Here is a 27,467-nt window from a genome sequence, read left to right on the forward strand (position 1 = left end):
TGGCTCGGCGCCGCCGCCCGGGGAGCCGGCCCTGGCCGCCGGTTCTCGCTGCCCGCGCCGCGCTCGGCACGCGGGAACGCTCGGAAGACCCACGCGTGTGCAAAGTTTGGCCAACGCAGGAGCACATGCAGGCGTGAGGGCTCGCTCCCAGTCTCGGGGCGACCTCCCGGCACGGGGACCCCACGGCCGAGCCCCGCGGGCACTCCCGGCTCGCTCGGCCCTGCCCGAGATCCCCGCCCCCCAACCCCGGGGCCCCGAGGAGGCGCGGCCACCCGGCTCCGCGACCCCGGCCAGCTTGGGCCCAGACCGCGCCCGGCTCCGGCCTCGGCCTCGGGGTGCCTGTGGGGCGGCCCCCGGGTCAGACGCTCGGCGGGGCTCGGGCCTCGGTCGCCCGGCTGAACCCTGCTCGCCGCGCTCCGGCTCCGGAGGCTCGAGCCCCGCACGGCCCCGCGGAGCCCCTGCCCGCAGCCTCCCGCCCCAGGGCCTCGGGCGGCGCGTCGGGGTCGCGGACCCCAGCGCCGCCCGGCTTGACCGCGGGAAAGCGGGGCGCGGGGCCCTCGTCTGGGGGTGTCCTTGGGGCGCAGGACCAGGCCCAGCACGCGGCGCCCGGGCCCACTTGGCAGGAAAAAGTTGTTCGGGGGCAGAGTGGGGGGCTGTGCAACTTTCGGGGAACTTTTCCACTTGAAATTCCACAACCCTGCAGTGCCCCCTACAGAAAGCGGCAGCCGGGGAGGGCAGGCGCCCCCCACGACCCCGGACTGCCAGCGGCGGCGCGGCCCAGGCGGCCCGGAGCTCTGGCTGTTGCCTTTTTTTTTTTTTTTTTTTTTCTTCCCCTCGTTGTTTTTCGGATACAATCTTTTTTCAGAATTGAAGGGGAAAAAAAAAAAAAAAAAGCGAGCGCGAGCCGCCGCCTGCAGTGAAGCGTGCTCGGCCTCCAGAGGCAGTCGTCTCCAACTTTTCCTCTCCCGCCCCAACTCCGCGCGCGCCTCAAACTTCGCCTCTGCTGGGGCCCAAATTTGCCTGCCGCTCAACTCCACTCTAATGTGCGCGCCAAGGCCCCTGGCGGCGGTTTGCAGCCGGGGGGCCACGCTTCTGAGGCTCAGGCCTACCCGCTCGTGCGCTTCCCCGAGCCTGGGCCCAGTTTGGGAAGGGGAAAGCGGGCGCCCCGGGAGCACCCCGGGAGAGGGCGGAGCGCTCCCGCGCCCTGGGGCAGGGGGGCAGGGAGCTCCCGCGCCCGGAACGTTGCGAGCAAGCCTTGCGAACGTCGCAGGGGGGCACTCGCGAGGGACGGACAGGAAGAGGGCCAGGGGGGACGCCAGAACCCGGGACCACAGCACGGAAACGGCCCGGGGCTGAGCTGCAGTCAGATCCGGGGATGGAGGGAGCCGGAGAAGAGGAGTGAGGAGGCCGGGGAGGCAGGCCCTGCTGCCCTCCTGGAGGCCGGCAGGCCGCTGTAGCAGTGGAGGACCAGGCCGCCCAGAAAGGGAAGGGGTCAGGAGGTCGGGCCCGGGCCTTTAGCAGGCTCCCCCAAGGCCCAGGAAGGGAGGGCCAGGCGCCCCTGGAGTTGAGGGCCCAGGCCTGTCCCGGGTTGTCCAGAGGAGGCCTGGGCCAGGCCCCTGGTGGGGAAACCGAGTCAGAGGCAGGCCACAGGGCACGGCCTAGACGCGTGTGAGCCAAGTTAGGGTAGGGGGCACAGACCCTTGGGGGTCTCAGAGACTAAAGGGGGGTAGGGGGGCTTCAGGGCCTCCCAGTCCAGAGCCGGATTGGCGAGTTAGACGCTTGTAGATCCAAGGTTGGATTGGGGTGGGGTCTCTAGGACGTTGGCTAGCGAGGCAAGGATTGGGGGGATTTAAGTGCTTAGAGATCGAAGGCAGGCCTTGAGTAGGGGGAGTCAGACAATTGGAAAGCCTAGGTGGTTATTTGGGGAGGGGTCTCCGCGCTTTGGCGAGGCGCAAAGCTGCGCCTGTTTGGCTTGAGGCCTTGTCCAGAGAGGTTTCTGTGCAGGGTGGGCCGCCTGGGCCAGGCCAAGAGAAAGAAAGTGAATAAACCAGGACTATAAGTGGGCGGGGGGCCCCGAGAGGGGGGTCACAAAGGGTGAGACATGGCCACCAGGCGTTTAACCGACGCTTTCTTGTTGTTGCGGAATAATTCCATCCAAAACCGGCAGCTGTTAGCCGAGCAAGTGAGTAGTCACACCACCTCCAGCCCTCTGCATTCACGTAGCATTGCTGCGGTGAGTCTCCCGGCGGCCTCTCCGACACACGCACCGTGTGCACTGCGGCTCTGCCTGTCTGTCTGTCTCTGTCTGTCTCTCTGTTTAAAAAAAGAAGATAAGAGTAATAAGACTAAGAGTGATCGGAAATGCAAGGTCCCCCGGCTAGGGTCCGGGGACGCCTATAACCCTGGACGGGGAGAAGACAGTTTTCGGCTCCTGCTCCACCTCTGCCTTGCCCTCTCCTCCTCACTTCCGCAACCCTCCCCCCACCCCACCCCCGCCGCGGTCGTCACTGCACGACTGGCCGCCTCCAATTTACATATGTTTTAACACGAAGATTTGGAAAAATTGGGGCCTTTCTGAAGCCTTTTTGTTTCGTTTTGTTTCAGCCCCCCTCCCCCCACCCCCCACCCCCATACGGGGCCTCACTTTGGTCCTAATGGCCGGGTTGCAGGCTCGCAGAACCCAAATCCTTGCAAATGAACGACACCCTCCCCCAAAATGAGGAAGCCGTGGGGTGTGTGTGTGTTGTGTTGTGTTGTGTTGTGTTGTGTTGTTGTGTTTTTGGTTTTGTTTTTTTTTTTTCCCCACCCGTTTTCTTTTAACGGCCTCACCGCCCTCGGTGTGGCCGCGTTCCCTGTGAATAATTGCCTCACTGTTTTTCCTGGGGGCTCGTGTTTGTGAGACTGTAAGGTGCTAGGTCCTTCGTTTTCCATTTCCCACACAGGAAATTAAGCTTTTCCCTCCATTCGAACTTTTCAAAAAAAAACATGGTGTGTATGTGAAAATTAACCTTCAAAATAGCACAGGTTTTTTGATTTAATTAACGTGAACCTTTCTTTAGCCCAGTGGTAGAATCTGTTCTAGGGAGTGCCTGGGAAGATGACTGAGGTGGTTTTGTTTGTTTTTGATGAGGTCTGCTTTCCCTTTCTGAGCTTCAGTTTCTTGCTCATTCTTGCTCTGATAGATAAGGGGGCGGGTATGGATGGTCTATGCAAGGCGATGATTAGCTTTGGAATACCTTAAATTGAAAAGTGAAGTTATGAAACTAGTTGGCAGTGGGGGGGCTCCTTGCTGTAGACAGGCAGGAGACAGGCTTGATGGAGGAGGGAAATAAAGTCACCCCAAAACCAGACTCTCGGGGATTATACGTGAAATACACAGCTTTGGGGATCTCACACTTATTTCACCCCTTAGGGACCATGTTGCCTTTTAATTTTTTTCCCTTATGACTTTACTGAATGCTTCAGAAAAATCATGCCATGTGTCTTAGTTATCGAAAGAGCATCCACAAAGACAGTTTTTCCTTTTTGTGAATCACAAGTAGAAAATGTCTTTGGCCGTATTGCTCCTATAGACAAGCTGTTTTAAGCCGTGTGAATAGTTTGAGAAATAAAATCGTGTAAAGTCAGGTTTAGAAGCATAGAAAACAGGGATGGAATGTGTTCAGATTTTTATTTACTTAAGAATTTGAAGGGTTTTTTTTTCTGCATTTGTTAACTAAAGAAATGGCATTATACTGAAGTAAGTGTAAATGGACAGGGGCTAATTCCAGTGCTGATTTTGGAAAGAAGGTGCTGAAATAAGCCAAGAATTAGAGAGTAGAAACCGAATGAATAAAACGCCTCAGTGGAACTTTAGTTTTTTCAAATAAGATGTCAAAATTGCATATTCCTTACATGGCTTGATTTTATGCCCCTGATGGGGGAAAAAAACCCCACAGAACTAAAACTCGCATTAATGTTTCTAAGTTACTGGTTTTAATTTATTGAAGAACGTTGTTTGCTTTTAAATTTTTAACCGTATAAGGTTCAAAACACTCTGAACCGTTGGGTAACATGAGACTTTTATTATTATTATTATTAATCATTAAGTCAGACAGTTTAAAAACCTGGTGTCTAAGCCGGGCAGCTTTTTAAAAGTGCATCTTTAAGTCAAACAGATTTTTTAAATGGTTTTCTAAGTTAGGCAACTAAAAAAATATACGTATGAGCTAAGGCAGATAATTAAATATGGATAGCTGGAGTATACAATTTGGAAAAATAGATATGTCAACAAAAGGTACAGATACGTATAGCAAACTCAGACAATTTCTTGAAAATAGATTTCTGGATCAGACTAAATGTACACGTCTAAGTCAGAACATTAAAAATGTTTTCTATATATTTTACCATTTAAAATATTACATGCTTAGTCTATTTGAAATCTTTCTCAGATTGTAAGCAGTCAGATCATGTAAAATATCCTTGTAGTCAATTCAGAGGATCTAAAAAATAGAATTTGCAATTAAACAAAAATGGTTTGCTTAAGTTAGAATTTAAAAAGAAAACACATTCGTATTTTTAATTGTGTACATTAAAAAAACACATGGCGTGTCAGATTTTTCTGAAGCGTTTGGGGCAAAGTATTACATCTTCAGTTTGCTTACAATTGATTCAACAGAAGCTATTCTGCCCACACACAAAATCAAACATGTCAGGATGTTAACATGACTAAGTAGAGGCTATAATTCTTTCGACTTTTCTGGAAGTTGGAAAAGTGCTATAAACATTTTGGGGGGAAAGCCATGTCTAACACAATTTTTTAAAACTTTATCAAATAACTTAAGCAGTGTTTTTCAGTGCATGTTTAGCTCATAGAAATGTTAACACCTCATTTCTGAATTGCGAATTTCAAAACCATGTAGCAAATCAAAGAAAATCAGAGCTGTTAAATTTGAACATGGATTGGGTTTTAGGTGATGTTAAGAAATTATTAATTATAGTAATTATAATTAACTTTGTTAATTTTATTAGAGATACCTACTGAAATGTTTAGTAGTAAAATGTTAAAATGCCACTTTTTTATGTACTTAACCCCTCATAAATGAAATAAATAAGGCAAAAGATTACTGATCGTTAAGCCTATTGAGGAATCTGTGGGGTGACATTATACCATTTTACATACTTTTCTGTATGTTTGACAAATTATAAATGAAAACTTAAAAGATACACAGGTCATTAAAAACGTGAGGAAAATAAAAGGAGACAATTTGTAAGTATGTAAAACCTAGGTAATTAAAAAGGAAGCAACTAAATGTTAGAGTTTAACTTAATTTAAAAAATCATAACCTGAAATTTCTAGTTCCTAGTCAGAAGAAAAAGCTGCAGATGTTGATTTCAGTGTGTGTTTGTTACCTCACACACAACCCAAAATAAATCAATAAATCACATTGAACTGATGGAGGGGGGGGTTGGGGTTTTTTTTTTTTTTCAAGTTTTAAATCTGAACATTCACATCCTTATTTAAGTAAAAAGCTGTGGAAATTGTCAAGTTGTATGCATGGTGTGTATCTCACACCTCTCAAAACAAAGTACACCTAAAGCAGTATCATTCAAGAAACTTAAACATGCATTTTTTTTTTTTTTTTTTTTGCATCCTAGTTTGAGGGGGAAAAAAACAAGTTGGGTGGTGGTGATGGTGGGCTTATTGTGTGTACCGACATACATGCATACTAAAACAGGTTTGTGCATCGTTCAGACAAATATGTCATAGCTAAGCAGGAATTTAAGGAGGATGTACAGCGACAAAACAAAGTCCCCAGGGCCAGCAGAGACCTAAAGGTCCTTGACCCAGCATCCCCTCTGTGATAACCCCAATGCCTCCCTTCCTTGGCCACATTCTGTGATGGCTGTAGGAAATTGCAGCAGCCGGTCATTCCACCTCTTGTGCTGCCAAAAAAATCTTTGCCCGTATGAACCCCAACTCTGTACCTTGTATCCTGTGGTCCTAGCTCTGGTTCTGGCCCTCGGGGTCTCTGACACGGGAAGCCTCTTCCTTCTTCTGCATGATAACCCTGCAGCCTTTGCGTTGCCGAGAGCTTTCTCTAGCTCAGCAGTCCCGGCTCAGACAGCCTGGTTAAGTTTCTTGCCTATGAATGAAACCTAGTGTTTTCTGCGTGCTTTTTCAAGTTTAGCACCCAGAGCTGAACAAAATTCTACTTAATTGTGTTTTTGCTTGTATTGGTACCAGTAAAACTAATTGTTAGAAACAGACTGGGGTTTGATTTTTAGACATGGAGCACAGTGCAGTGGTTGGCATTTCTCATTCATTGTGTTTGGGCCTCAGTGTTGCATCCCCATCACCATTGTGCCTCAGGGCAGGTGTGAAATAAAGGAGAGAGTGCTGGACTCTGGGAATTCAGGGGAATTTAGGGTTACCTCTTTGGGGTTATGTCGTGCTCTGCGGCTGACCCAGAACGTGTCTGTAGGCAAGCTTTTTTAAACCCTTCCGACATCTTTTGCCTTATTTATAAGTTGAGGGGTTTGAGTTAGGTGTTTTCTAGGGGCTGTATGGATTCAACAATGCTTTCTTGAGTTCTGTTTCAATACACGGTTTCTTCTGACCCAGGCACACAGTCCTAGCTTTCATTTGAAAAGGAGTAGTCAACAAAATCACTGTGCCCCGTTAGCCCAGTGTCACGCAGAAATCCTGGGAAGCAGCTTCAGTACTTTGCAGAAATAACTTTGACGTTGTTTTGGCCGAGTGCAGGTTTTAAGGCACCACTTCATTCAAGCAGTTACAGGCAGCTTGGCTTTAAGGAGCTGAAATGAATTTACAAAGTAAAATAATCATTCCAAAAAACATGTGAAGTCTTGAATGAATGAATGAAAAGTAGTTGTTGAGTTGCTGTTCTGATCTGATTAGGTGCTGTAGGACGTGTGTGATTGCCTTTGATCGGGAATGAATCTAATAGAGGAATTGGAGCCACTTGTTAGGGTGTACCGCCTGATCTATCCTCTGCTTGAAAATAATGCATAATCTATAAATGGAAGCTGGAGTTAATTGGTCTTAGATTAGTTTGAAACTAGCACATTATTTTTAATAAAACATTGTGTGCTTTAGGGGGGAAAAGATAACTCAGGATTAACTAAGGTTGTAAGAAGTCTAAAGTCCTTCTTCAGTCTTGACTATAATATTTACCAAGATTTACTGAGCCCTTCCTGTGTGCCTGGCACTGGGCTGTGGGCATGTGGGCGCTTTCCATGTGCAGCCTCATTTCATCCTCACAGAGCTGTCACGTCACGTAGGTGCTGTTGTTTTTCTCATGATACAGATGAGGGAACTAAGGTTTGAGGAGTCAGGGAGCTTGCCGGTGTCACCCACCTGGAGTCAGGGCTCCGGGATGGGGCCTCCGGTGACCCTGGCCCCAGAGCCCTGTGCTAATAACCCACTGGGCCACAGCAGTGCTGGCTGCCTTTCCAGGACTCGTGGTGCAGGTCCTGGAAACGGGAAGGACCCGTTGTTTAAATCTTTTTTTTTTTTTTCTTTTTCTTACACTAGGCTAGCATCTTCTGTATCTCAGTTTACAACCACACAGAGTCCATTTTTACCAGCATATTGAAGGTTCTAGTCCACACTGAGTCTGTTGGAAAATTAATTCTCTGTCTTTAGAATCCAAGTATGAAATCATTGTATATTTCTCTTTAGATCCATTTGCTTTCCTGCCTCTAAAGATTCCCTTTGAGCAATGAGGCTTACTTGAGAATAAGGGTACTTTGTTGGTTAAAAGTGAAGCAAACTTTTATTTGGGCAGTAACAGAAATAAAGTAAATAGCACTATAGCATAGACCTGTGCTTCCAACTCAGTTTGCTCAACTTTCCCAGACTTCCTGAGTAAACACAGATGGGTTTCCACTTACTTTTCAGTTTTATGTAGAAAGTTCTTTAGACTATAAATTACACATGCTGCTTGGAGTTTTCAATATTTGCTTGATTATATGCCATGGGCAGGTCAGAAACCTAGATTTAGACATTATAAAGATTTAGAAGGTGATGATGTGTAGCAGCGTATTTTCATTTGGCTGTATTTTGGTTTTTCCTGATGGTAATTCTAAATGTTTTAATTTGGGTCTTGACAGAATTTTCTGGTAATTTGGTGGATGGGGGAGTTTTGAAGGCCTTCTATTTTTAAGTAGCAAAATAGGACGGGGGTGACTCTTTGAAAAGATGACCTTCTGAATTTAATTCCCGATGTGGTATGGTGGTTGCTGCCTATGGCTAGTAACTCCCTGAATTGTTAATAAAATTAAAGATGCTGGTAGGTGGGGTGGTAGGAGGCCTGAACACCTGGCTCTGTCGTCATCGCAGCCATTAAGCCCTGGGACTTTGGGGAAATGGATTTATACATTTTTGAAGCTTAGTTTTCTTATTTGCAACAGAGTCTTATCTGGCCCGTGATTCTGATCTCACCTCTTATCAACTAATAATTGTAGAAACCAAAAGATCAGGGTGTGTGCTTGGTTAATAATCCAAGAGGACAGGCTCTCCTGTAGCAGAGATCTTAACCGTGGTTTGCAGTAATACTTTGTTCGAAGATTGGATGCCAAGGAGCCGCTGAACAGGCAGATGGACAGACTGAGATACCGAAGTTAGGTGTTGGCCCTGTGCCTTGTTTTATTAATAAAAATATTTCAGTGCTTTCTTGATGAAAACATTTAAAATGTTTTTAAAAAATACATTTTCTTTTTTTCTTTTTAAAGTAAAAGGTAATTAAATCAGATTTCCATTTGACACTATCTTCTCTATTAAAATCTTCTAGTTCTACTATTATGGCAGGGTGTGTATATAAATATAGTTCTCTTTGCTCTCATAGCAAATTGTAGAAGGAATGAAGAGGACTTTCAGCTTTCTATAATGTCAGCTAATTGAATTTTTACATGGAGGAATATTGCTTGATTACACTTTTTATGACTGTCATTGTTTAATAATATTTTGACCCTGATAGACCAGTTTCATTTGCACTATTAATTTTTAAACAAAGAAGTTATGTTTTTTAATTTTCTAGATTTACTGCTAAGCATAAAAAAACCCACACAGTTGATTATTGAAATTTACTACTAATTATTTCACTGATCAATACTGCAGAAAAGAAAAAAAGACCTAGTTGTTTAGATTATCCATCATTAGTAAGTATCTGTTCAGAAGATAGAGTACCATGTTGATCTGAAAAAGGACCTTTAGTTTTAAATTGAAAATCCTCTGGCTGCCGGTGCTTCTTCCTTCCTACCCCCCTTAAAAAATAAATCTTTCCTTATCTTTTTGTTTTGTTTTGTTTACTTGCTTTTCTAATAGCTTTATAAATAACTGTGTGCTTTCTAGACTAATAATAATATATGGCAAGCAAATGGGAAGAGTTTTTCTTTTCTTTTACCACCTGTGTCTCTCTCCGGGGAAGAATGGTTTCTCGGCTTGCTTATTACCACGGATAAAGCCCTGTCTGCGGGATTGAATTTGTAGAGACCTTACATATGTGGTCACTCAAATATTATCTGAATACAGCCATAGACGATTTTTGTGGGTTGTTCATTTTCCAATATTGCTGCATTTGTAGGGCTGATTTACATGCTAAAATATGCACTTACTTGACATGGTAAAACTGCATTTTAGCTTTGCTTTCTTATTTTATCTTCCTAAGGGAAATTTAGAATATTGTGTGTGATATTTTATATTTATAAAACAGATTGGCATTATATTTTAGTGAAATTAAAGCAAGTGTATTTTATTTGCTTTATTGTATTTTAATTTTTACAACTATTGTTTCCTATCTCATTCGCTGAAACAACAATCACAGTAAATAAAAAAAAATCTGTATATTGATGTAGCTTTTTTAAAAAAAAGGAACAATCTAAAGGGGGAGATTTTTTAAATGCCTGGGTTAGTGGCCCTTTATTTTTAGTCAACTTTGAGTTGCCTAAGATCAGAGTGTTTTCTCAACTGACCATACCTTATCTGTCTGTCCCCACCCTTCTCTCCCTGCTCTCCCTAACTCGATGGGACTGATGGGGACAACATCTCTCTTCAGGAGCTGGATGAGGTATTGTGTTTTGAATATTTTTGTATGTTAGTTAATAAAATTACATCTGTTTTTTCCTGAAGTCTTTGGTCATATGCAGAATGCTAATAGAGCTTATATATATTTTAGCATTTATTTTGATTATAATTGTTGTGCTTAACAATTTGATCCTCGGGATTTATTTAATATGCTTTCACACTAGGTAAATTGGTGGTTTAGAGAAGGGTTTAAGGAACTATTCTTTACTGCTCTTAGGAAGTGTCTCAACTTTGGCAACAGTAAAGGTTGAGCCTTTTCTTGAACTTCCAAAAAACCGGGTTGTTTTTAGGAATCTGTGTGTAACTCATGTGGAGTGCGGAAGGACATGACGTCTGGGGAGGGACTGGAGGAAGGAGGGCTCAGACCCCACGGACCTGCCATGGAGGCTTCACAGCCCCTGTGTTTGGGGTGAGACCAGTGACCCAACATGTGTGCTCCCTGAGCTTGGCATTGCAGGGTCTGCTTTCTGCCCGCTTCCCAGCAGCACACTTTTGGCCTTTTCCTCAATTACTAACAGTTCACCCAGAAGATGGAGAGGGTGCTTATTCATAGCACTTTATTCTAGAAGCTCTAATGAAAGGGTCGAGGAAAAAGGAGATTGAACTGTGGCTGTCCATTTTGTGTCTCCATGACTCGTTTCAGCAGCGAAGGGGTAAAAAGTATTTTTCCTGAGGGGTAGACCTTTTAAAAAGAGTAATGGAGGTGGCGATGGGGGGGTGGTTTTGTTTGTTTTAATTTTTAGAAGTCTGACCAGTGAGCTGGGATTAGGGTGACTTCAAAACCGGTGGGTCTCCTAACTAGAAGATTAAGATCTACCCATAGCTCTAAAATCTTTTTTAACTAGTTGATAATAGCAACAGACGGGAAACAACCTGAATATCCTTCATTGAGAACTGGTTAAATAAATGAGATAGATAGCATCTTGATTCTCCATCCCTCTTGAAGAGTGCAGCCCGTCCCTGAGGGCCGCAGCCGACTGAGCTCCCGGACCCATCGCTACGTGCGAAGGAGTCTGGTGCCAGATAGCGTGCACGAAGTGATTCCCACTCTCTCTGTTTTTGATTTTGAGAAGAAGAACTCACACTGGTGCTTGTGTATACTTAGAAGATTTCTGAAGAGGCACAATGAACAGCTCACAGTGGACACCTTCCAGGAAAGGTCTGGGATGGAGGAGAAACTTCCTTTCTATTGCTTGCCCTTTTCTTAGGTTGGATATCTATTTTTTTAAAACACGTGCATGTATTACTTTTGTCATTAAAAAACAATGAGGATTTTAAAAACAGCTACCCTTAAGCAGGTAGCTCATTGAGCCAGGTACCGTGGCCTCCCTGCCAGCATCCGGCCTGGGCCTGGGCCCCGGGCCCAGGAGAGAGAAGAAGTCACTGCAGCGCACATGCAGTGAAGTGAAGCATCTCTGGGGCGCGGCGGGCAGGATGCCCGTGGGTTTGCCGCCCAGACTCGAACGGCATTAAAGTCTGGGGCCTTCAAGAGGAGGCCTTGTAGAATAGATGTTCCCCCTTCCTGAACAGTTTGGAGATGTGGAGCTTGTGGCCCCCAAAAGGAAGTGTTCCACAGGGGACGAGTAACAACAGGACAACTTAGGGTTGAAGAAACATTGATCAGTTTACACACGAGGGGGGAGGGGCACATCCAAAATCACGTTACTCAGGGGTCTGCCCTCTGAGCCGGTTTCGTCTTTCCTACTTCCGCTGTAGGAACTAACAGTTTTCTTTTTAGCTTCTGGGTGTTTAAAGGGGCTCTCCACATTCTGTCACCAGAGACCCTGCCTGGAGAGCCCCTTCGCCACACACAGCTCACATGCTGTTGGAATTCTCCGGACTCAAAGTCCAGTCTCCGTTCTGGGTACACATGGCCACCTCGTCCTCCTGAGCACTTGGTCCTTCATGTCCTTTGTCCAGAACCATTATATCTTTTATGAAGTGTAGCTTCCAGAATTGTATTTTATTTACTTTATTCCATTTATTTGTTGTTGACTCAGCTAATTATAATTGTATATTTATTACTATTAAGCCCCCAGGTGCTGAGTTAGGAGCTGGGGATGTTTGGGAATGGTGTCCAGAGCCTTGCTTCACCAGAGCTGCAGTGGGGCTTAGAATCAGTGCCTTCTGGGGATAGTGAGAGTGATCTCCCAGTTCTGGGCATAAGGTAGATGGAAGCCCACCCCTTTGTAGTTGAGGCCTGAGCAGACTTTCCTGCCTGCATCCCTTGGGTCTCCCAGAGTAAAGCCATCTCATCTGGTGGCATCCTGCAGTGGATCCACTTTAGATCGTCATTCTCCTGCTTAAATCAGTTTGAAAATCTGCACCCTGGGGACACTGCTCTTCTTCCTTCTCCAGAAGTACCAAGTAAGGTGTCCCTAAGGAGGAAGCCCACCCACCATTTACTCTCTTACCCAGAGAATTATCTGGCCCTCTCCTTTGCTCCCTGCTCCAATCTACTTCCCCTCCAATAACAAAGTCATCTCCCAAGCTGTTGGGTTTTAAAATTCGTAATAGGACATAATAAAAAATTACAAGAAGTAAATGTCAAGTTCTCAAACCACATAGCCTGGGCAAGGCAGAGTGATACAGTGGGGACACGGGGGCCACAGGCAGGGCCCACTGGTCACCTGCTGAGAAAGTCTCTTATCATGGGGGAGCCAGCGGTAGGGGGAGGAGGGAGAGGCTCAGCGTCCATATTTGTACAAGGGGGGGCAGTCCCCTCCAAAGACTTGCTGGGGTACAGAGATCAATTCAGTGGAAGGGCAGTACCGACAACGCAAGCCATCATTGCTCCCTACTGATTTTTTTTTAAGGAGAAGAAAGGAAAATCAGTGAAACTAGCAGCATTTATATCTGGATGGTATGATTCTCTGAGTTTTTATTTCTATATTTTTTGTACATTTAAAAAAGTGTCTGTTTTGAACATTTATTGTTTCATAACCAGAAAAAGTAATCACTATTTTAAAACTACCACAGATTTTTAAAAGCACACGCTAGTGCTGACATCCCTTGATTCTCTTTTATCCATGTGCTCATTCACTCCCTGAAAAGTTTGAGATTTCTTAAGCCTAATTGTCTATCAGCAAAGTCCTCGAGCTGTCTGAGCCCCCCGAGTTACGCCTGTGGCCTGACTTCATCATACGCCCTCCTGGATCGTCTCACCTGGAAGCGAGAGTGGCCAGGCTGTAATTTGCAGCGTCCCTTCTAGACTTCCTAAATGTTCATTGCCACAAACAACCCAGAATTGTCAGTATTGTTTCTTGTTACCAATGCATTATGACTGAACTTAGTTTGTTTTTGTAGATGTGGGGTCCGGGGGGTGGGAGGGCAGTGTGTCTGACTATGCTAATCTCAACAGAGGCTTTGCCGTGTCCTTAATCTCACGGTACACTAAATCAGCCTTTTTGTAAAGGCAGGGTTTTCTAAGAGTAGAGAGGCTCTGTATTTGGAGCAGCCAGATTTATAAGAGTATGTGCGTATGCGTGTTCCTTCCATAGATCAAGAACTTGTCCATGCTGTCTGGTACTCTTTAAAGGGACGAACGGTCAATATCCAAAGTGGATTAAGGGCAAAAGGTAACTTTAGTGAGACTAGTAAGAAGCCTTTTGGGTGTGCTATTTTGAACTTCTGTTGGAATTTTCCTGTGTTGGCAACCCTAGGTTAGGGTCGCACACCCCCACAGTTCTAGGAGGACAGAGCCACAAATCAGAGACAAGAATTCTGAAATTCTTAATTCTCATAAGTACAATTTTTACTAAAATTTTTTTTAATTTAAAAAATAGAGGAAGATATTTTACTTCAGAAACACAAGTTCATTTAAGAAAAGCTTTAAAGACCAGTGTCCTATATTCAAAGAGGGGACTGAGTTGAAATTCAGCAAGGATGAGGAAAGAGAATTAAAAATCTGGCAATTTTTTAAAGCCTGTATTAGCTAGAATGGCAGCTTGAAAACTGATACGTCCTAGGTCTTAAAAAAATAAAACATATTTTCAAATGTGAAGTGAGGTTTCTGAAACTGAAGGGTGATTGTTTTGCATTTAAAATCTATTTTTAATGTTCATATTTGTTCCTGTTTCAAATAATTGACACGTCTCTTCAGTTATGTTTACTCTTCTCAAAACAACATGGTTTTTTAAATTTTAAAATCATACTGATAAAATAAATGACCCATTTCATCTGAGCACTGCTGGATTTCTTTTTCATGATGAGCTATGGCTATATTCTATGTTATAAAGGGGACAAATTTTCCCACATTTCAAGTTGGCAAAACCCTGATGCAGGGTAGGGGATGCTAGGGCCAGCTTGGTGTGCTGGCATCTGTCCCCTGCGGGTAGGGGTCTCTTCATTAGCAGGCTTCCTTAGAACATTTAAACAGACTGTATTTACCCCAGTCTTAATTTACATGCATTTTGCGGGGGAACAAACTCTCTTAAAAGAGGTGAATCCACTTCAGCTGACTTTTCTCATTGGACAATTTCTCATTTGTTTCAGAGAAAGTGATACTAATTACTATCCAGATAAATTTAGATAAATCCCATCTCTGTATCTTTTTTAGTTTAATATATTTGTAAAAACAGTACAAAGTAAAAGCATGAGTTTAAAAGCCATAAATAAAACAAATTATTACTCTATTGAAAATGATACAATAATAAAATATGGTGGATTGGATAATAAGCTGGTATTGTGGGAAGTCGTGTGGCTCATGAAGAGGCACCTTAGCAATTTTGGGTTTTGCTTTGTATAAAGAGCTGGAGGTTTAGGTTCAAGTTCTGCTCCAGTGGGCGCACAGTTCTGTGTCCAGCACCTGCTGTGTGTGTGGTTGGTCCCTTGGTCACTGTGCTCTGCACAAGGTTGCGTACCTTTTGGTGACTGTGGAGCAGGAGTTTGAGGAATAAGCGGCTCTGCTTCTCGCTGTCTGTTCCTGCTCTGTCTAGGGTGAGGTCTGCCCCTCGGGGCTGCACCCGCGGAGGGTCAGTGGGGGAGGCCACTTTCTGTTGACGCATGTGCGCTCCCTGGGAGCTGACCTGTGGTCCCAGGTCCTGCTGGTGGGCTCTGGGGCTGAGGACTCTGTTTCCTGGTGGTAGTTCAGTCTGAAGGCTTGTTGTCCTGATTTGTTTTCTTAGCAAATTGCAGTTATAGTTCACGGGCCTGCCAAAGTGATGGGCAGCTTATGGATTAGATGGGGCTTCTGGAGTCAGCCGACCCGGTTTTAATCTGTCCCATCATAGCTTTGTGACCTTGGGCAAGCTACTTAACTTTTCTGAGTTTCAATTTCCTCATTTATAGATTGGAATAATAGTTCCTAGCTCATCTAATTTCTGTGAGGACTAAAACAATGAAAAGAATATAAGATCCCTATTAGGGAACTCTTAAAAACAAGCAGCGTGGCTGTGGTTGAGGATTACTGCTTCATGGACTCAGAGCCCCAGATCATGCAGGTTGGATGACACACCATTTGTTTACGACCTGAGATGACACCGTGGTCCTGTAGGGTCCACATGGCGGCAGAATGCTGGTGACTTAATCACGACTCACAGACGCTCTGGGAGCAGTTATGAGGATTCTGGTCTCTTCAGTGTGGTCATTGCGCACGGTGTGATCCGTGAACACACAGAATGCCCTAAGCCCGTGGGGGCAAAACTGGGCGGGGGGGGGGGGTGACGGGGCAGGGGGCAGGGAGCAGATGCAAGACTCCAGTTTGCCTGTGGGAATTTTGCTATAAACTGTTCAGGATTTAGGGCATATTACTTGAAGACTTTTTTTAATGTAGGTTTTTCCTTATGTTCTGTTTTTTTCCCTTTATCTGTGGATTTTTAAATTTTGCCTTGTTCCTTTATTAGAAAAGCAAACAAGTATTTGCTGAATGAATGAAAAAATAAATTTAGATAAATGCAAGGAAGGGGGAAGAAAAGCAATATAAATTCTTCACCCAATTCTGCTGTATGATGTAGAAAATTTACAAAGTATTACCTGTACAAGACTTTTATATAGTGTTTTGCATTATTTTTTGATCATCATTTGGATCTTTGGAAACTGGCAATTATAAATTCTGAGCTCCGAGGATACCTCAAGATTCTTTAAACCTGTTCACTGCCTCCAGGCAAGAGAACAGCTTAACCAGGCCAGATCTATGATCGCCCTCCCCATCTTCAAGGCTTTCTGAGGCAGTGTCTTAACAGGGAAAATCAGCGGGAGCTCTCCGTATCATTTCAAAATAAGTGAAAACGTTGCCTGTGGACATTGAGCTGAAGAAAGGAAGCAGCAGTCAGGATTGCATTGAGGTTTTTCAGGATTGCTTTTGCCAAATGGTGGGTAATTTGCTAATCGTTTTAGACAGTTCTTTCACACATTTTAACACACGGTTAATGATCTTGTGACCAAGATAACTGGATCAGCCACATTTTCAAAATAAGCTAAATGTGTGTAAGTGAACCTTGCTCCTCTTGAACATTTTGTGTGAGTTCCATTTGTAGCCTAGTATTTTTTTTAAACTTGTATCTGATCGCATTAACTTTAAGGTTCATGCCATCTTGTCATACGTAGTACTAGTACTAAAAGGTCTTTCTGTTAAGGATCTTTTGTTGATTTTCTTTATTACATTTCTGTAGCCAGATCAAGTCAAATTCATGTTCACAAGTATGTGCAAGAAAATTAAGAACTGGTGCATGAAAAGATAGGAAAACAGTCCCAAATCCTAGCAGTATCAGAGCAAGCTTATGATCAGGCAAGTGCACTTACTCCTACATTTTTTTTTTTTTTTTTGCCTTCTTAGGGAGCGACATTTAAGAGGGTGTAAGAATATGCTTGTCAAAGTGGAATCTGAGTAATTTTTTTTTTAAATGTCCCTTTATTTCCCTGTAGCTTGCTGATGACCGTATGGCTCTGGTGTCAGGCATTAGCTTAGATCCAGAAGCAGCAATCGGTGTCACAAAACGGTCACCTCCTAAATGGGTGGATGGAGTGGATGAAGTAAGTTGAATGTTAGTTTCATACTTCTTATTTCTTTAAGTAATTATGATGCCGACATTTGTTAAGATATCTGCCATAAAAACTGATTTGGCTACACTTGGATGCATGTCCCTGGAAATCTTTTGCTTTGCTTTAGGTTTACTCAGTTCATACACCACAAGAAAGGGTGTGTGTGTTAGTGATCTTGGCGTTAGGAGCAACTACCTGGGTTATAGAGAGAAGTTGAAATGCTGTATAACGAGGAGTGGTATTTGGATTAAAAGTTGCTCACGCATCAGTGAGCCTACAAGTTGGCTGAAGCCTGAACTCTGTACTCGAGTGTAGCTAATTATCTAGGAGGCAGACAGATGCCTGGCAGGCATCAGTGGAATCCTGGTGATGTCATTTGTTTAGATACAGTATGATGTTGGCCGGATTAAACAGAAGATGAAGGAATTAGCCAGCCTTCATGACCAGCATTTAAACAGACCCACCCTGGATGACAGCAGTGAGCAAGAGCATGCCATTGAAATAACCACCCAAGAGATCACTCAGGTGAGGATGGAAATGGGTCCCCAGGTGGGCACGGGCGTTTCCCAGCCTTCTCATGACCCTCTCGAAAGCTATAACGTGGTACAGATTCTAAATCAGATCGCACTTCCCAACCCCAAGTTCACAAAGGGATGTGAGGCCCTGAGCTCCCCCAAGAAGCAGCATGTGTCTTAGTGAATGGGGACTGTTTTCTCTGTTGCTGGTAGATACCACCATGGACTGATTTTAAAATGTGTAACTTTTATTGTATACTAGTGCTTACAAATTATTCATATTATTCATGTTAAAAAATGGTCCTCATAATTGGAAAAGATTGGGAGCCGTTGCCCTAGACTTGAGTATATTAGTATCCTCGAGGAACTTAGTATCCTGGAAAAATTCCTTGTAAAATGTTCAATTTGAGTAATTTTTAAATAATATGACTAGTGTGTGAACTTTAGTGTTTTACATTTTTTTGTGTGTGTATGTCTCCTGGATCTGATCACCAGTGGAGGGGCCAGGTGCTGTGGGAAAGCCCTGGGTGTTGGAATGTTCGAATCCTGGATCTTAGCAGGGTAACAACACCGTGGTTCTCTTCGAATCCCTCAGACTCTGGTGTTGTCATCTATAAAATGGGAACAGTACTACTAGTACCCGCCCCAAGGTGCTGATAAGGGATTAAATGAGACGATCACAACAGAGCAACACGTGATGACGGAGCCTAAGAACGTGTGCCCTGCGCCCCGCCTCTGTTCACATCTGGTTCAGCCTTTCTGCAGGTGTAAAGGAGGCCTCTGATGACTTGGATCTGGTCCCCTTGCCCAGTGCCCGACTGTGTGCACAGAGCAGTTGATGTCTCTGGGCCCCGTGCGTGTGGAGGGCTGGCACTCGGGGCTCCCTCCCGGCCTGCTGTGAGCCGTGGGCTTGTTCTCCCAGCTCTTCCACAGGTGCCAGCGAGCGGTGCAGGCTCTGCCCAGCCGGGCCCGCAGGGCCTGCTCCGAGCAGGAGGAGCGGCTCCTTCGCAACGTGGTGGCCTCCCTGGCCCAGGCTCTGCAGGAGCTGTCCACCAGCTTCCGGCGCGCACAGTCAGGCTACCTCAAACGTGAGTGTCACCGGGCTGACTTGAGGGGTTTTGAGAGGACCACGGACCACTTTTTGTTTCCATCCTTCTTTTTTGCTGCTAGATCTCCGTTTCCTCCTCTCCGCTCCATCCTTACCCCTTGGGCACATTCGCACACCTTCTAGAGCAAACGGAAGCCCCGCCCCCACGTGAAATGCTGCCCAGACTGAGGCCAAGAACGGGCTGTGGGAATAGTTCCCAGGCAACAAAGCACAACTTACTCTGTGCCCAGCTTAAAGCACATTTATAAAACCTGTGGCTTTCCAAATGTTGGGTTGGGGGAAGCTGCTAACAGGTAGGTAGAATAAGTTGTAACACGGGAAGGCTTTATATTTGCATAACAACTGAAGTATTGGAGTGCCTGAAAACCTTTTCTGGGAGTAGTTGAACCACTGGCTGCTGGCTGCTGGCTGCTTGGCCCTAGTGACCCACTCAACCTACCTTTTCTTCCAGACAATGGGAAGTCCGGTTTTGGCCACATCCGCATTCGAATTACCTCATAAGCTGGGTTTTCCTTTATTGCCATTGTAATCAATAATATCCCCACATACTCAAAAAAAAAAAAAAGTCGTTCCCCCTCCCTCTGACAACTAGCGTATTTATATTTTAATTTCATTACTTCTAAAATTTGATTAGGGCCATTTGGAATTGTTACTGGAGATGCTTCTAGAGAGAAATATTGATTTTTAAAAAAATGTTTTATAACAGCAGTTAGATTAAATATTTCTGCCTCACTTAGAGATTCTCAGATGGTTTTAAGTGTCATTTTGTCACTCACTTGGCATCAAGTGAATTATACACATTTATAGCGTGATTTTTATCTTGAATAACCCCCAATGCTTGCATGTTGTTATCTGTTTATAACCCTTTACTCTCCCCCCACCTCTGTTGGAGATAGGCTTCTTTTAAAGCTAAGAGTATCTCCATTTTGACTGTTGAGTTTTACTCTAGATTTCCCCTTTTTAATGGTGGAACAGTAACCAGGATGGTTTACATATTCGAGTAAAGTGAATTCCTATCTATGATAGGCATGAAGAATCGAGAGGAAAGATCCCAGCATTTTTTTGATACATCAGTACCACTAATGGATGATGGAGACGATAATACTCTTTATGATCGGGTACGTGAAGGGGCTGCAAGATTGACTGCTGTGCATTTGCGCTCCGTTCTGTTCCTTCTCTTCATAGACCTGTGTAAATTCTGTGCGATGCCAATGGGTCAGCGCTGCTTGACTTGTACATCCATCAAGTAGTTTTTGCAGCAGGTGGAAGAACAGTCATGGGGGCCATACTGTTTCTTCCTTTCTGTAGGCTGCAAGGAGGCCTTGTCATCTGCCTCCCGGAACCTTCGGGAAAGCAGTCTGCACGCCGCACGTTGGGAAGAACCCAGAGGAGCGCAGGGTTATTTCCAGTGGTTTTGCTGTTCAGCCCTGTGTAGCTGCAGACGGGGGTTCTCTTTGTGTCCCCTGCTTTGGCCCCTAGTGCTTTAGATCCTGCTTGTTTTAGGAATTTGGATCTTTCCTGTGAGGGAAAAATAAGTGCTTATGTGTTGTGTTTATGTGCTTTATAGAAGTATTTTCAGAATTCATTCTTTAAATGATATCTGCAGTGGCACACCATACCTCTCTGGTGGGGGGAGAAGAGAATCTAACCTACACATCCTGTACTTTCTGTTTTGCTAGGGTTTTACAGATGACCAGTTGGTGCTGGTGGAGCAGAACACACTGATGGTGGAGGAGAGGGAGCGGGAGATTCGCCAGATCGTGCAGTCCATTTCAGACCTGAATGAAATATTTAGGGATTTAGGAGCGATGATTGTGGAGCAGGTACGGGGTTTACCTTCCTCATCATTGAGTTTCCTGCTGTGACATCTGGTCCTTCTGGAGACTTTTGACTCGGCATCTGTGTCAGGAAACCAAATTTGACCCTACCCCCCACATACGTGTGTGTGTGTGTGGCTTGTACACGTGCATAGACGTGTGCGTGTGCTTGTACACGTGCGCAGGCGTGTGTGTGCTTGTACACGTGCGCAGGCGTGTGTGTGCAAGTCGTATGCGCATACTAATGTCATTCCCTATAAAATTACTGATAACCTTTTATTTTTTTAAGTAAAAAATAAATATCAGTAGAAGGTCTCATATTCCCTGCCCATACTCCAAGGACGCTCGTGGGACCACCCTACTTTGGGGGTCTGATGGGTTCTGACCCCACTCAGCCATGATTCTGGCAGTAGATAAGGTTTCCCTTCTAATTTTGGCAGGTTATTGTGTAAGGGCAACTGGAACCACTAGCTTTCAAGTAGAATTAAATTGTTTGTTCACTGTTACAATCTGATTAGGGTATTTTATTATCTTGCCAGCAGGGATTTGGGTCCTGATCCCCCTGCAACCAGCTGCACAATGGAGTGTTGAGGCCATGGAAGATCTAGTTACAGTAATTACTCCTGCGGTTCCCAAGGAACTGCTCTTGCTATCTCCTCTGATACAGCATGTTCCATTAAGAGCCCTGTTCCTCCACATAGCCTGGTGTTCCCTTCTTTCCGTTTGAACCGACAGATTAAACAATTAAAAACAAAATTCTCCTTGGGGCAAACGTGTAATTTTACATGGTGGATTGGAGCTCACCGTCTCTGCTCTGACCCGTGGAAACCCATGTTGGCGTTTACAGACGTGATAGTCAATTTCCAGGCCGAATCATAACTGGGTCTAGCTTAACCAGCATTCTCTGTTTACTTGAATCCAAGTATTTAAGCAGCACGTGGGCACAGAAGTCAGCCCTTCGCCGCTCAGAGCCTATTTCCACTGAACCGTATATTGCTTAAAACCCCAGGAAGTCTGAGTATGGCATATCTTAGAGTGGCTAGATCCAAAAAAGAAACCTCCATTTGTCAGTATTTATTTCTCATGAGTTAGACTTTATTGTAACTAACACAGCACTCTGCCATTGAGTGCCTAATACTGCTTGATGATGGATTCCAGAGCTTTCCGTGTTGTACCTTTCCAGCAGCGGTTAAGTAAAACAGATAATCCTGTGGATAATGATGTCTGCAGTTCCATGTTCCCAGTTGCGGTTGTTGGTCGTCTGTAACTGTCATTTCTTACTCAGGGTACAGTCCTTGATAGAATTGACTATAATGTTGAGCAGTCCTGTATCAAGACCGAAGATGGCCTGAAACAGCTTCACAAGGTAATGTCATGTGTTTCCGCAGCTGAGAGTTTGAGGAGCTGCCATCAGACGCCCGGGACTCAGAGGAGGGGCTCTCGCTGGCCAGGCGTGTGGGAGCATCCCGTGTCAGTGTAGCCAGCGTCAGCCACGAGGGCCTTGTCATCCTGCCGCAGGGAGTGACGCCAGGGGCGCTTGGCACTTGGATCTGAAATTGCTGAGAAGTCCCTTCTGTGACAGGAAATTATAAAGGAATTGGGCATTTCTTCCTTCCATAAATTATTTTCAGTCTTTGAATCTTCTTGTTTTGGGAAATCAAGGGAATGGGTGTTTGCTAGATGTGTGTTGAACATTCTGTCTACTTGTTGTTGCGCTGACTCAGGTCTCTCTTGCTGTGACACATTTCTGATGAATTGCTCGTGGAGGATCATTTTGGAGCAGATAAAAATCTCATTTTCCCTTTTAATTACCACAGTATGTCTGTGTGCTACCTTGGGAAAAGAATAGTTTGTTGAAGTGAGAGTAGCTCTCTTACTCTTCGCTAATAAGGTCGCTATTTCCGGAATATCTTTCATGATACTTGTTAAAAATAACCGGGAAGCATCTTAGAAATCTTGTCATCAGTGATGAGACACATACATACGCTGCCGAGTCGATCTCGCATATAATTGGGTGCATGTTTTCTTTAAAAGGAATGCTAATACTTTGCAAATAAAATAAATTCTATCCATTTCCTTGTAGCTTTGAGACCCTGTGGTATTTGTAGCCATATAATGAGTGGTTTTTTTGTTTGTTTGGTTTTTTTTTACAGTCCATGAATGGACTGCTCTGTCGCTTTTCTGAAGCCAGTTGCTCTCTGTGGCAGGGGTGGCCCCGTCTGACAGTGATGTCAGGTTTACAGAAAGGGAGACCTACCGACGTCTGACCAGAAACCCTTCCCTCTCCCTTCTGTGTGCTCGCTGCCGTAGCAGGGCATGGATGAGACTCCAACACACGGTGGAAGGAAAAGGCCTGCCTCGGGTAGGCAGAGGGCTTCTTGAGCATTTAGATTCATTTTGCTGCCAAGCCTTGTGTATGAGAAGAGTGAGAACTAACTTGAGTTTCCCACTCTATAATACCCAGTTTCTGATATGCTGTTGAATTATGCATTGGTTTTGAAGTTTCTTGAATAAAAACTAGTGAAACATGTTTTGCAATAAAGCACAGATAAAGGGCAGAGCTTTCTCTGCGGGAGTGTACAAATCTAGTGGGAACTAGAAATTTTGTTTTAGGTTCTACTTTATAAATCATCTTGAGAGGCTTTAAAGTATATCATTTAGTGTTGGCTTCCCTGGTGTTCTGGGTTCCTTATTAGAAAAGTAAGCATGTTCCTTCTTATCTCTCAAGTCACATTGCTGTCAGTGGCGTGGCTGGCCGTTTCCTTGGCAGTCACCTCATCCGAGGAAGACTGAGCTTTGGGAGCGGCTTCACACGGGCCGGACTCTCAAGACGGGTTAGCCTGTCTGTCCTGATGTTTCCTCCTGGTTGATGAGTGGCTCCCAGTGGGTGTGTAGGCTCACTTCGGAAACAAAACTACCAGTCAGAAGGTTGGTGGGGACCACGGAAGTAAAACGGAAGAGCTTGGATGTTCTTAGACGTTCCCATCAAGCTGTGTCCTTCGTGTCCTTCCCTGTGAAAGCACCACCTGGGGAAGGACGGGGCACGCTGTCCCTGGACGTGGTGAGCGACACCCTCAAGACTCCCTCCTTGTCCACTCTCCTGTCTGTGGTCAGTCTCCGGGAGCCCAGGTGGGGCATTTTGCGTCTGTGCACGGCAGGGGTGTGACTGAGGGCGTGCCCCCCTCCCCCAGGCCCGCCGGGACCTCCAGGCTGATGTTTGCAGGTGAGGAGTCCAGTGGGTGCTGAGCTCTGAAAGCTCCTGTCTGTCGTGGCAGCAGAAGCACAGCGAGACATGATCTCAGGGAGGTTCTTTCTGCACTTGAGACCTGTGGGGCACGCTTTCCCATTCCTCTGTCAGAGGAGGAGTGTGTTCTTGTTCCCAGCATCAGGGCAGGCAGAAAATACCACTCCGGGGCGCCGTCAGTTCCCTACACTCTGGCGGGGGTAACCTTAGCCCGTTGTTTGAGGTCATCGTGAAGGAGGTATGCGTTCATCCGAACAACTGTGTCCAGAAACGAGAGGCTCTCCTTCAAAGAGCGGTCCATCACAGTCAGTGGAAGGAGGAGGAGAAGCAAGTCCACCTGGTGCTGAGGCAGAGTCTTGGACTCCTCCTACCAACCTTAGTCTTAGTGGTGGGTCCCGGCCCTGCGCCTCTCTGCGTCCAGGATAACTAGGTAACGAGGTAGCTCCAGCATCATGGAGGTCGTCCACGCGCGGTGATTAAATTTGCTTGAATTGGTGGAAGGGATTATAATGATGTCATGTGGCCTGTAGCAGAGAGACCAGTCGTGCACGTAGAACTGCAAGCCCAGGACTGGAAACAAGCAAGGCTTGATTTTGGATTTTTGGGAAAATGACGGCCTTTTTCCCCTCTTTCTGTAGGCAGAGCAGTATCAAAAGAAGAATCGGAAGATGCTTGTGATTTTAATATTATTTGTCATCATCATTGTCCTCATTGTTGTCCTCATCGGCGTGAAGTCTCGCTAGGCGTCCGTGGGGCTGCGTGTGCCGCCCGCGTGGACTCCCGGCGCCAGGGGCTCGGCTGCCATGCGGGCACAGCAGAAGCGCGGGCTGTGGACCGAGGACCGCGTGGGGGCAGCGAGCGCTGGCCTGGACTCCTCGTTGCAGTCGTGCTCAAGCAGAGGGAATGGGCTTCTGGTTTTCCTTCATTGTCAAGAATTTAAGGACCTTTGATACCACTGCAGAATAGAGATTGAGCTGTGTCATCAGTTATAATATCTATTTTTTTTAGAAAGAGAAAATGAGTTGAATGTTTACAGGCACCCCGCAAGCTGGTCGATACTGTACATGCATATGCTGTTTTTTTAGCTTCATGTCGGAGCGGCATGTTAAAATACTTTTTGGAAAAAGTTTTTAAAAACCATCTGGTTTTTAAGAAATTTGGTACCAAAAATTTATGAGTAGAGGCAAAAATGCCTCTTCATCTTTCTCTGTATATTTTCCAGTTGAAAACAAACAGAGAAGTCCTTTAAGAATTTATAATCCGTTCCCCCATTAACTTAATTTAGCTTTTCCATCACTGTTAATGATCAGAGTAACAAAGTGTGAAAAATAAGAAACCATCATTGATGTTAATTAACACATTTAGATGGGCCAGTTAAAACAGCTTCATAAGTTTAAATTAATTGTAAATGGACTATTCCTCATCTAGAATCTGTGCCCTGCATTTTCTACTGTAAACCAAAAGGGGTTGTTAACAAAACCACCTAAACTTAAAAGTTGGTGATTTGAACCGACCTCACATGAAAACATGCAAATGGAAGATGGGCAGTGTCATGAAAGTCACCAGAACCAGCCAGTGTGTCCCTGTGCTCGTCCCCAGCTGTCCTTGCTCAATCCATTACTTACATACTAACCACATAATGGCCTGTTCAAACCAGACACCATTTAATGAACTGTGAATTTACACACAGGCCATTCTAAATGGGTCACCCCATTTAGGATTAGTGGGTCTCAAATTATTAACCAAACATCACTCCGTTTCAAAGTAAAATATTCCACCAGTGGTATGATTTATCGGCTCTTCCACTGCTGCTTAACAGGCCCAGAAAGTAGGCATGTTCCCGCAGATTGTGAAAATCTGGATTAGGAAATCCCTCATTTCTGTGAGCATGAATCAGATCGCCAAAGCAGGACTTTGCCGTTTACTTACCTATTATCAATATGGTGCTCGAATATATTCCTGGAACTGTAGAATAATGTGGAAAGTGATGGTAACTTTGAAAGCTGAAATTCATGTTTTATTGGGTCTTGAGACACCGGTATCTTTTTAATGGTCTTTGTATAATTTTCGATGGCTTTTCCATTGTTTTTTACCTCTCCTAAAAAGTTTGAGAAGAGCATGACTTCATTAAATGTGCTGTTTTATTTGGATCAGTCGCATAAAATGTCTCTTTAGAATTGACTTTAAAGTTGTTTCCAGAAACTTAAACTCAAGTCCAGAGGTTCAGGTCATCCAAACAGATCATGGTCTTAGAACCCACGCCCCAGCCTTCCCTTCCCAAGTCATTTGTGACTCCAGGCGGCCACTGGTTTTCTTATTACGGATGTGGCTAATAGAATGATCTAGACGTGCCCCTGGCATTTCAGGAAATTGCATGGTATTCCCTGACAAACAATTATTTATTAGGAAAAAAGGTCGGCCAATCCGAATCCACCACCTCGATCACCCCTGAAATGTGGGGCTTCTACAGATCTTGCAAATAGCTCTAGGCCTTCTCTACTCACAGCAGATTTGAATCCAGTGGCAGAGTCGAGGTGTTCCCTGAGACCAGCTGCTCCTAGGAGCTGGGCTGTGCAGGTCCGAGCTCTTCCCTCCCTCACGGTCTACAGTGGCAGTACTGGATCCCTGGTGAAGCTTTTAAAGTGCTCAGTCTTACCCTTGAAGGAAAGTGACCCTTTAAGAAAGGATCACCCCAAAAAAAAAAAAAGAAAAGAAAAAAAAGGAAGGTATCACCATTTATTTATATTTATTTTCAGTTAATAGGGGTGATTGGGGTCGGTTTTTGCTCCCCACCCCCTAACCCCATTTGGGTAAAATAGTAGATCTAAATAGACGTGAAGGCTCTCGAGCGGTCTGAAGCCGGCGCGGTGCCAGTGGAAGCTCCAGCCGTCTGCTGCCGTGACCTCGTCCCACAGCGGGAAGCGGCCCCAGAGCCTGGGCACCGACTTGCCCGGCTCCTGCAAACACTGTATTTTTCTTTTGAGCCCTTATCGGGGAAAGATCAGCAGCCTTGGGGGAAGTAAGAGAAAAGTGGTGATGGAGTACTGGTACCTCAGGGTCATTCTTCCCCTGGGAAGGAGACGGGCTCCTTTTCCTGTGGACAGCCATTGCTGTCCCTCTCTGTCGGGCTCTGGGGGCAGTGCTCGCCAGCCCAGTCTCTCCCCTCACCTGGGATGCGAGCAGAGAAGAGGGCCGGTAGGGAAAGCTGCTTCTGGGCACCCCTGGGCTCAGCCACTGGACACCTGCCCCCTTCAGCGTGTCCTCGGCTGGCTCCTTGGATGGGACTGGAGAGCAGAGAAGTCCGTGTTTACCGTCAGGTCTCCAAAGCTCCTGATCTTTCCCGAGATTGTAACTGAAATCTACTGTCTCTTGTTGTATTAATTTGGGGGTGGGGGGGTGCTGGCTTCGCCATGGGCGTGAAGCAGTGTATGACTCTAATTTAACGGATTTACCGCTTTCTCTGCTAATTGAGAGAGCATTATTTATTTGTTTTGACACAAGTGCTTTCAGTGTTTTATCCTAGCTAATGGCTTCTTAAAGGTAATAAAACCCTTCCAACCTAATTGGTCAGATAAGACTTTTTTTCTTGTGTGCTTAAATAAAGCAATTAGTGAAGCGCTTCTATCCAAAATGACTTTTTTTTGTCCTTTTTTAAAACTAATTTACTGTTACTGGAAACTTTTTGTACAATAAAGCAATCATGCGGATTAAAGAA

The 27,467-nt window shown here is 45.1% G+C and overlaps 1 protein-coding gene across 9 annotated transcripts; it reads left to right on the plus strand.

Moving 5' to 3' along the window:
• The first annotated feature begins 1,309 nt into the window (after nucleotides 1-1,309).
• Nucleotides 1,310-27,467, plus strand: STX16 (syntaxin 16). Of its 9 annotated transcripts, XM_027621014.2 has the most exons (11): nucleotides 2,086-2,182; nucleotides 10,059-10,070; nucleotides 11,161-11,246; nucleotides 16,699-16,814; nucleotides 16,952-17,059; nucleotides 17,453-17,593; nucleotides 18,506-18,671; nucleotides 19,718-19,809; nucleotides 20,371-20,514; nucleotides 21,794-21,874; nucleotides 24,391-27,467. In XM_027621014.2, the coding sequence occupies exons 5-11, from the start codon at nucleotides 16,967-16,969 to the stop codon at nucleotides 24,493-24,495; spliced, it is 822 nt and encodes a 273-aa protein (XP_027476815.1). In that variant the 5' UTR covers nucleotides 2,086-2,182; nucleotides 10,059-10,070; nucleotides 11,161-11,246; nucleotides 16,699-16,814; nucleotides 16,952-16,966; the 3' UTR covers nucleotides 24,496-27,467. The 9 variants fall into 9 exon arrangements, with proteins under 9 accessions (XP_027476806.1, XP_027476807.1, XP_027476809.1 ...); XM_027621009.2 differs by lacking the exon at nucleotides 11,161-11,246 and having other exon boundaries at nucleotides 2,054-2,182; XM_027621010.2 differs by lacking the exon at nucleotides 11,161-11,246 and having other exon boundaries at nucleotides 2,105-2,233.

Source organism: Zalophus californianus, chromosome 8 (genome assembly GCF_009762305.2).
Source record: "Zalophus californianus isolate mZalCal1 chromosome 8, mZalCal1.pri.v2, whole genome shotgun sequence".
Classification (NCBI taxonomy): Eukaryota; Metazoa; Chordata; class Mammalia; order Carnivora; family Otariidae; genus Zalophus; species Zalophus californianus.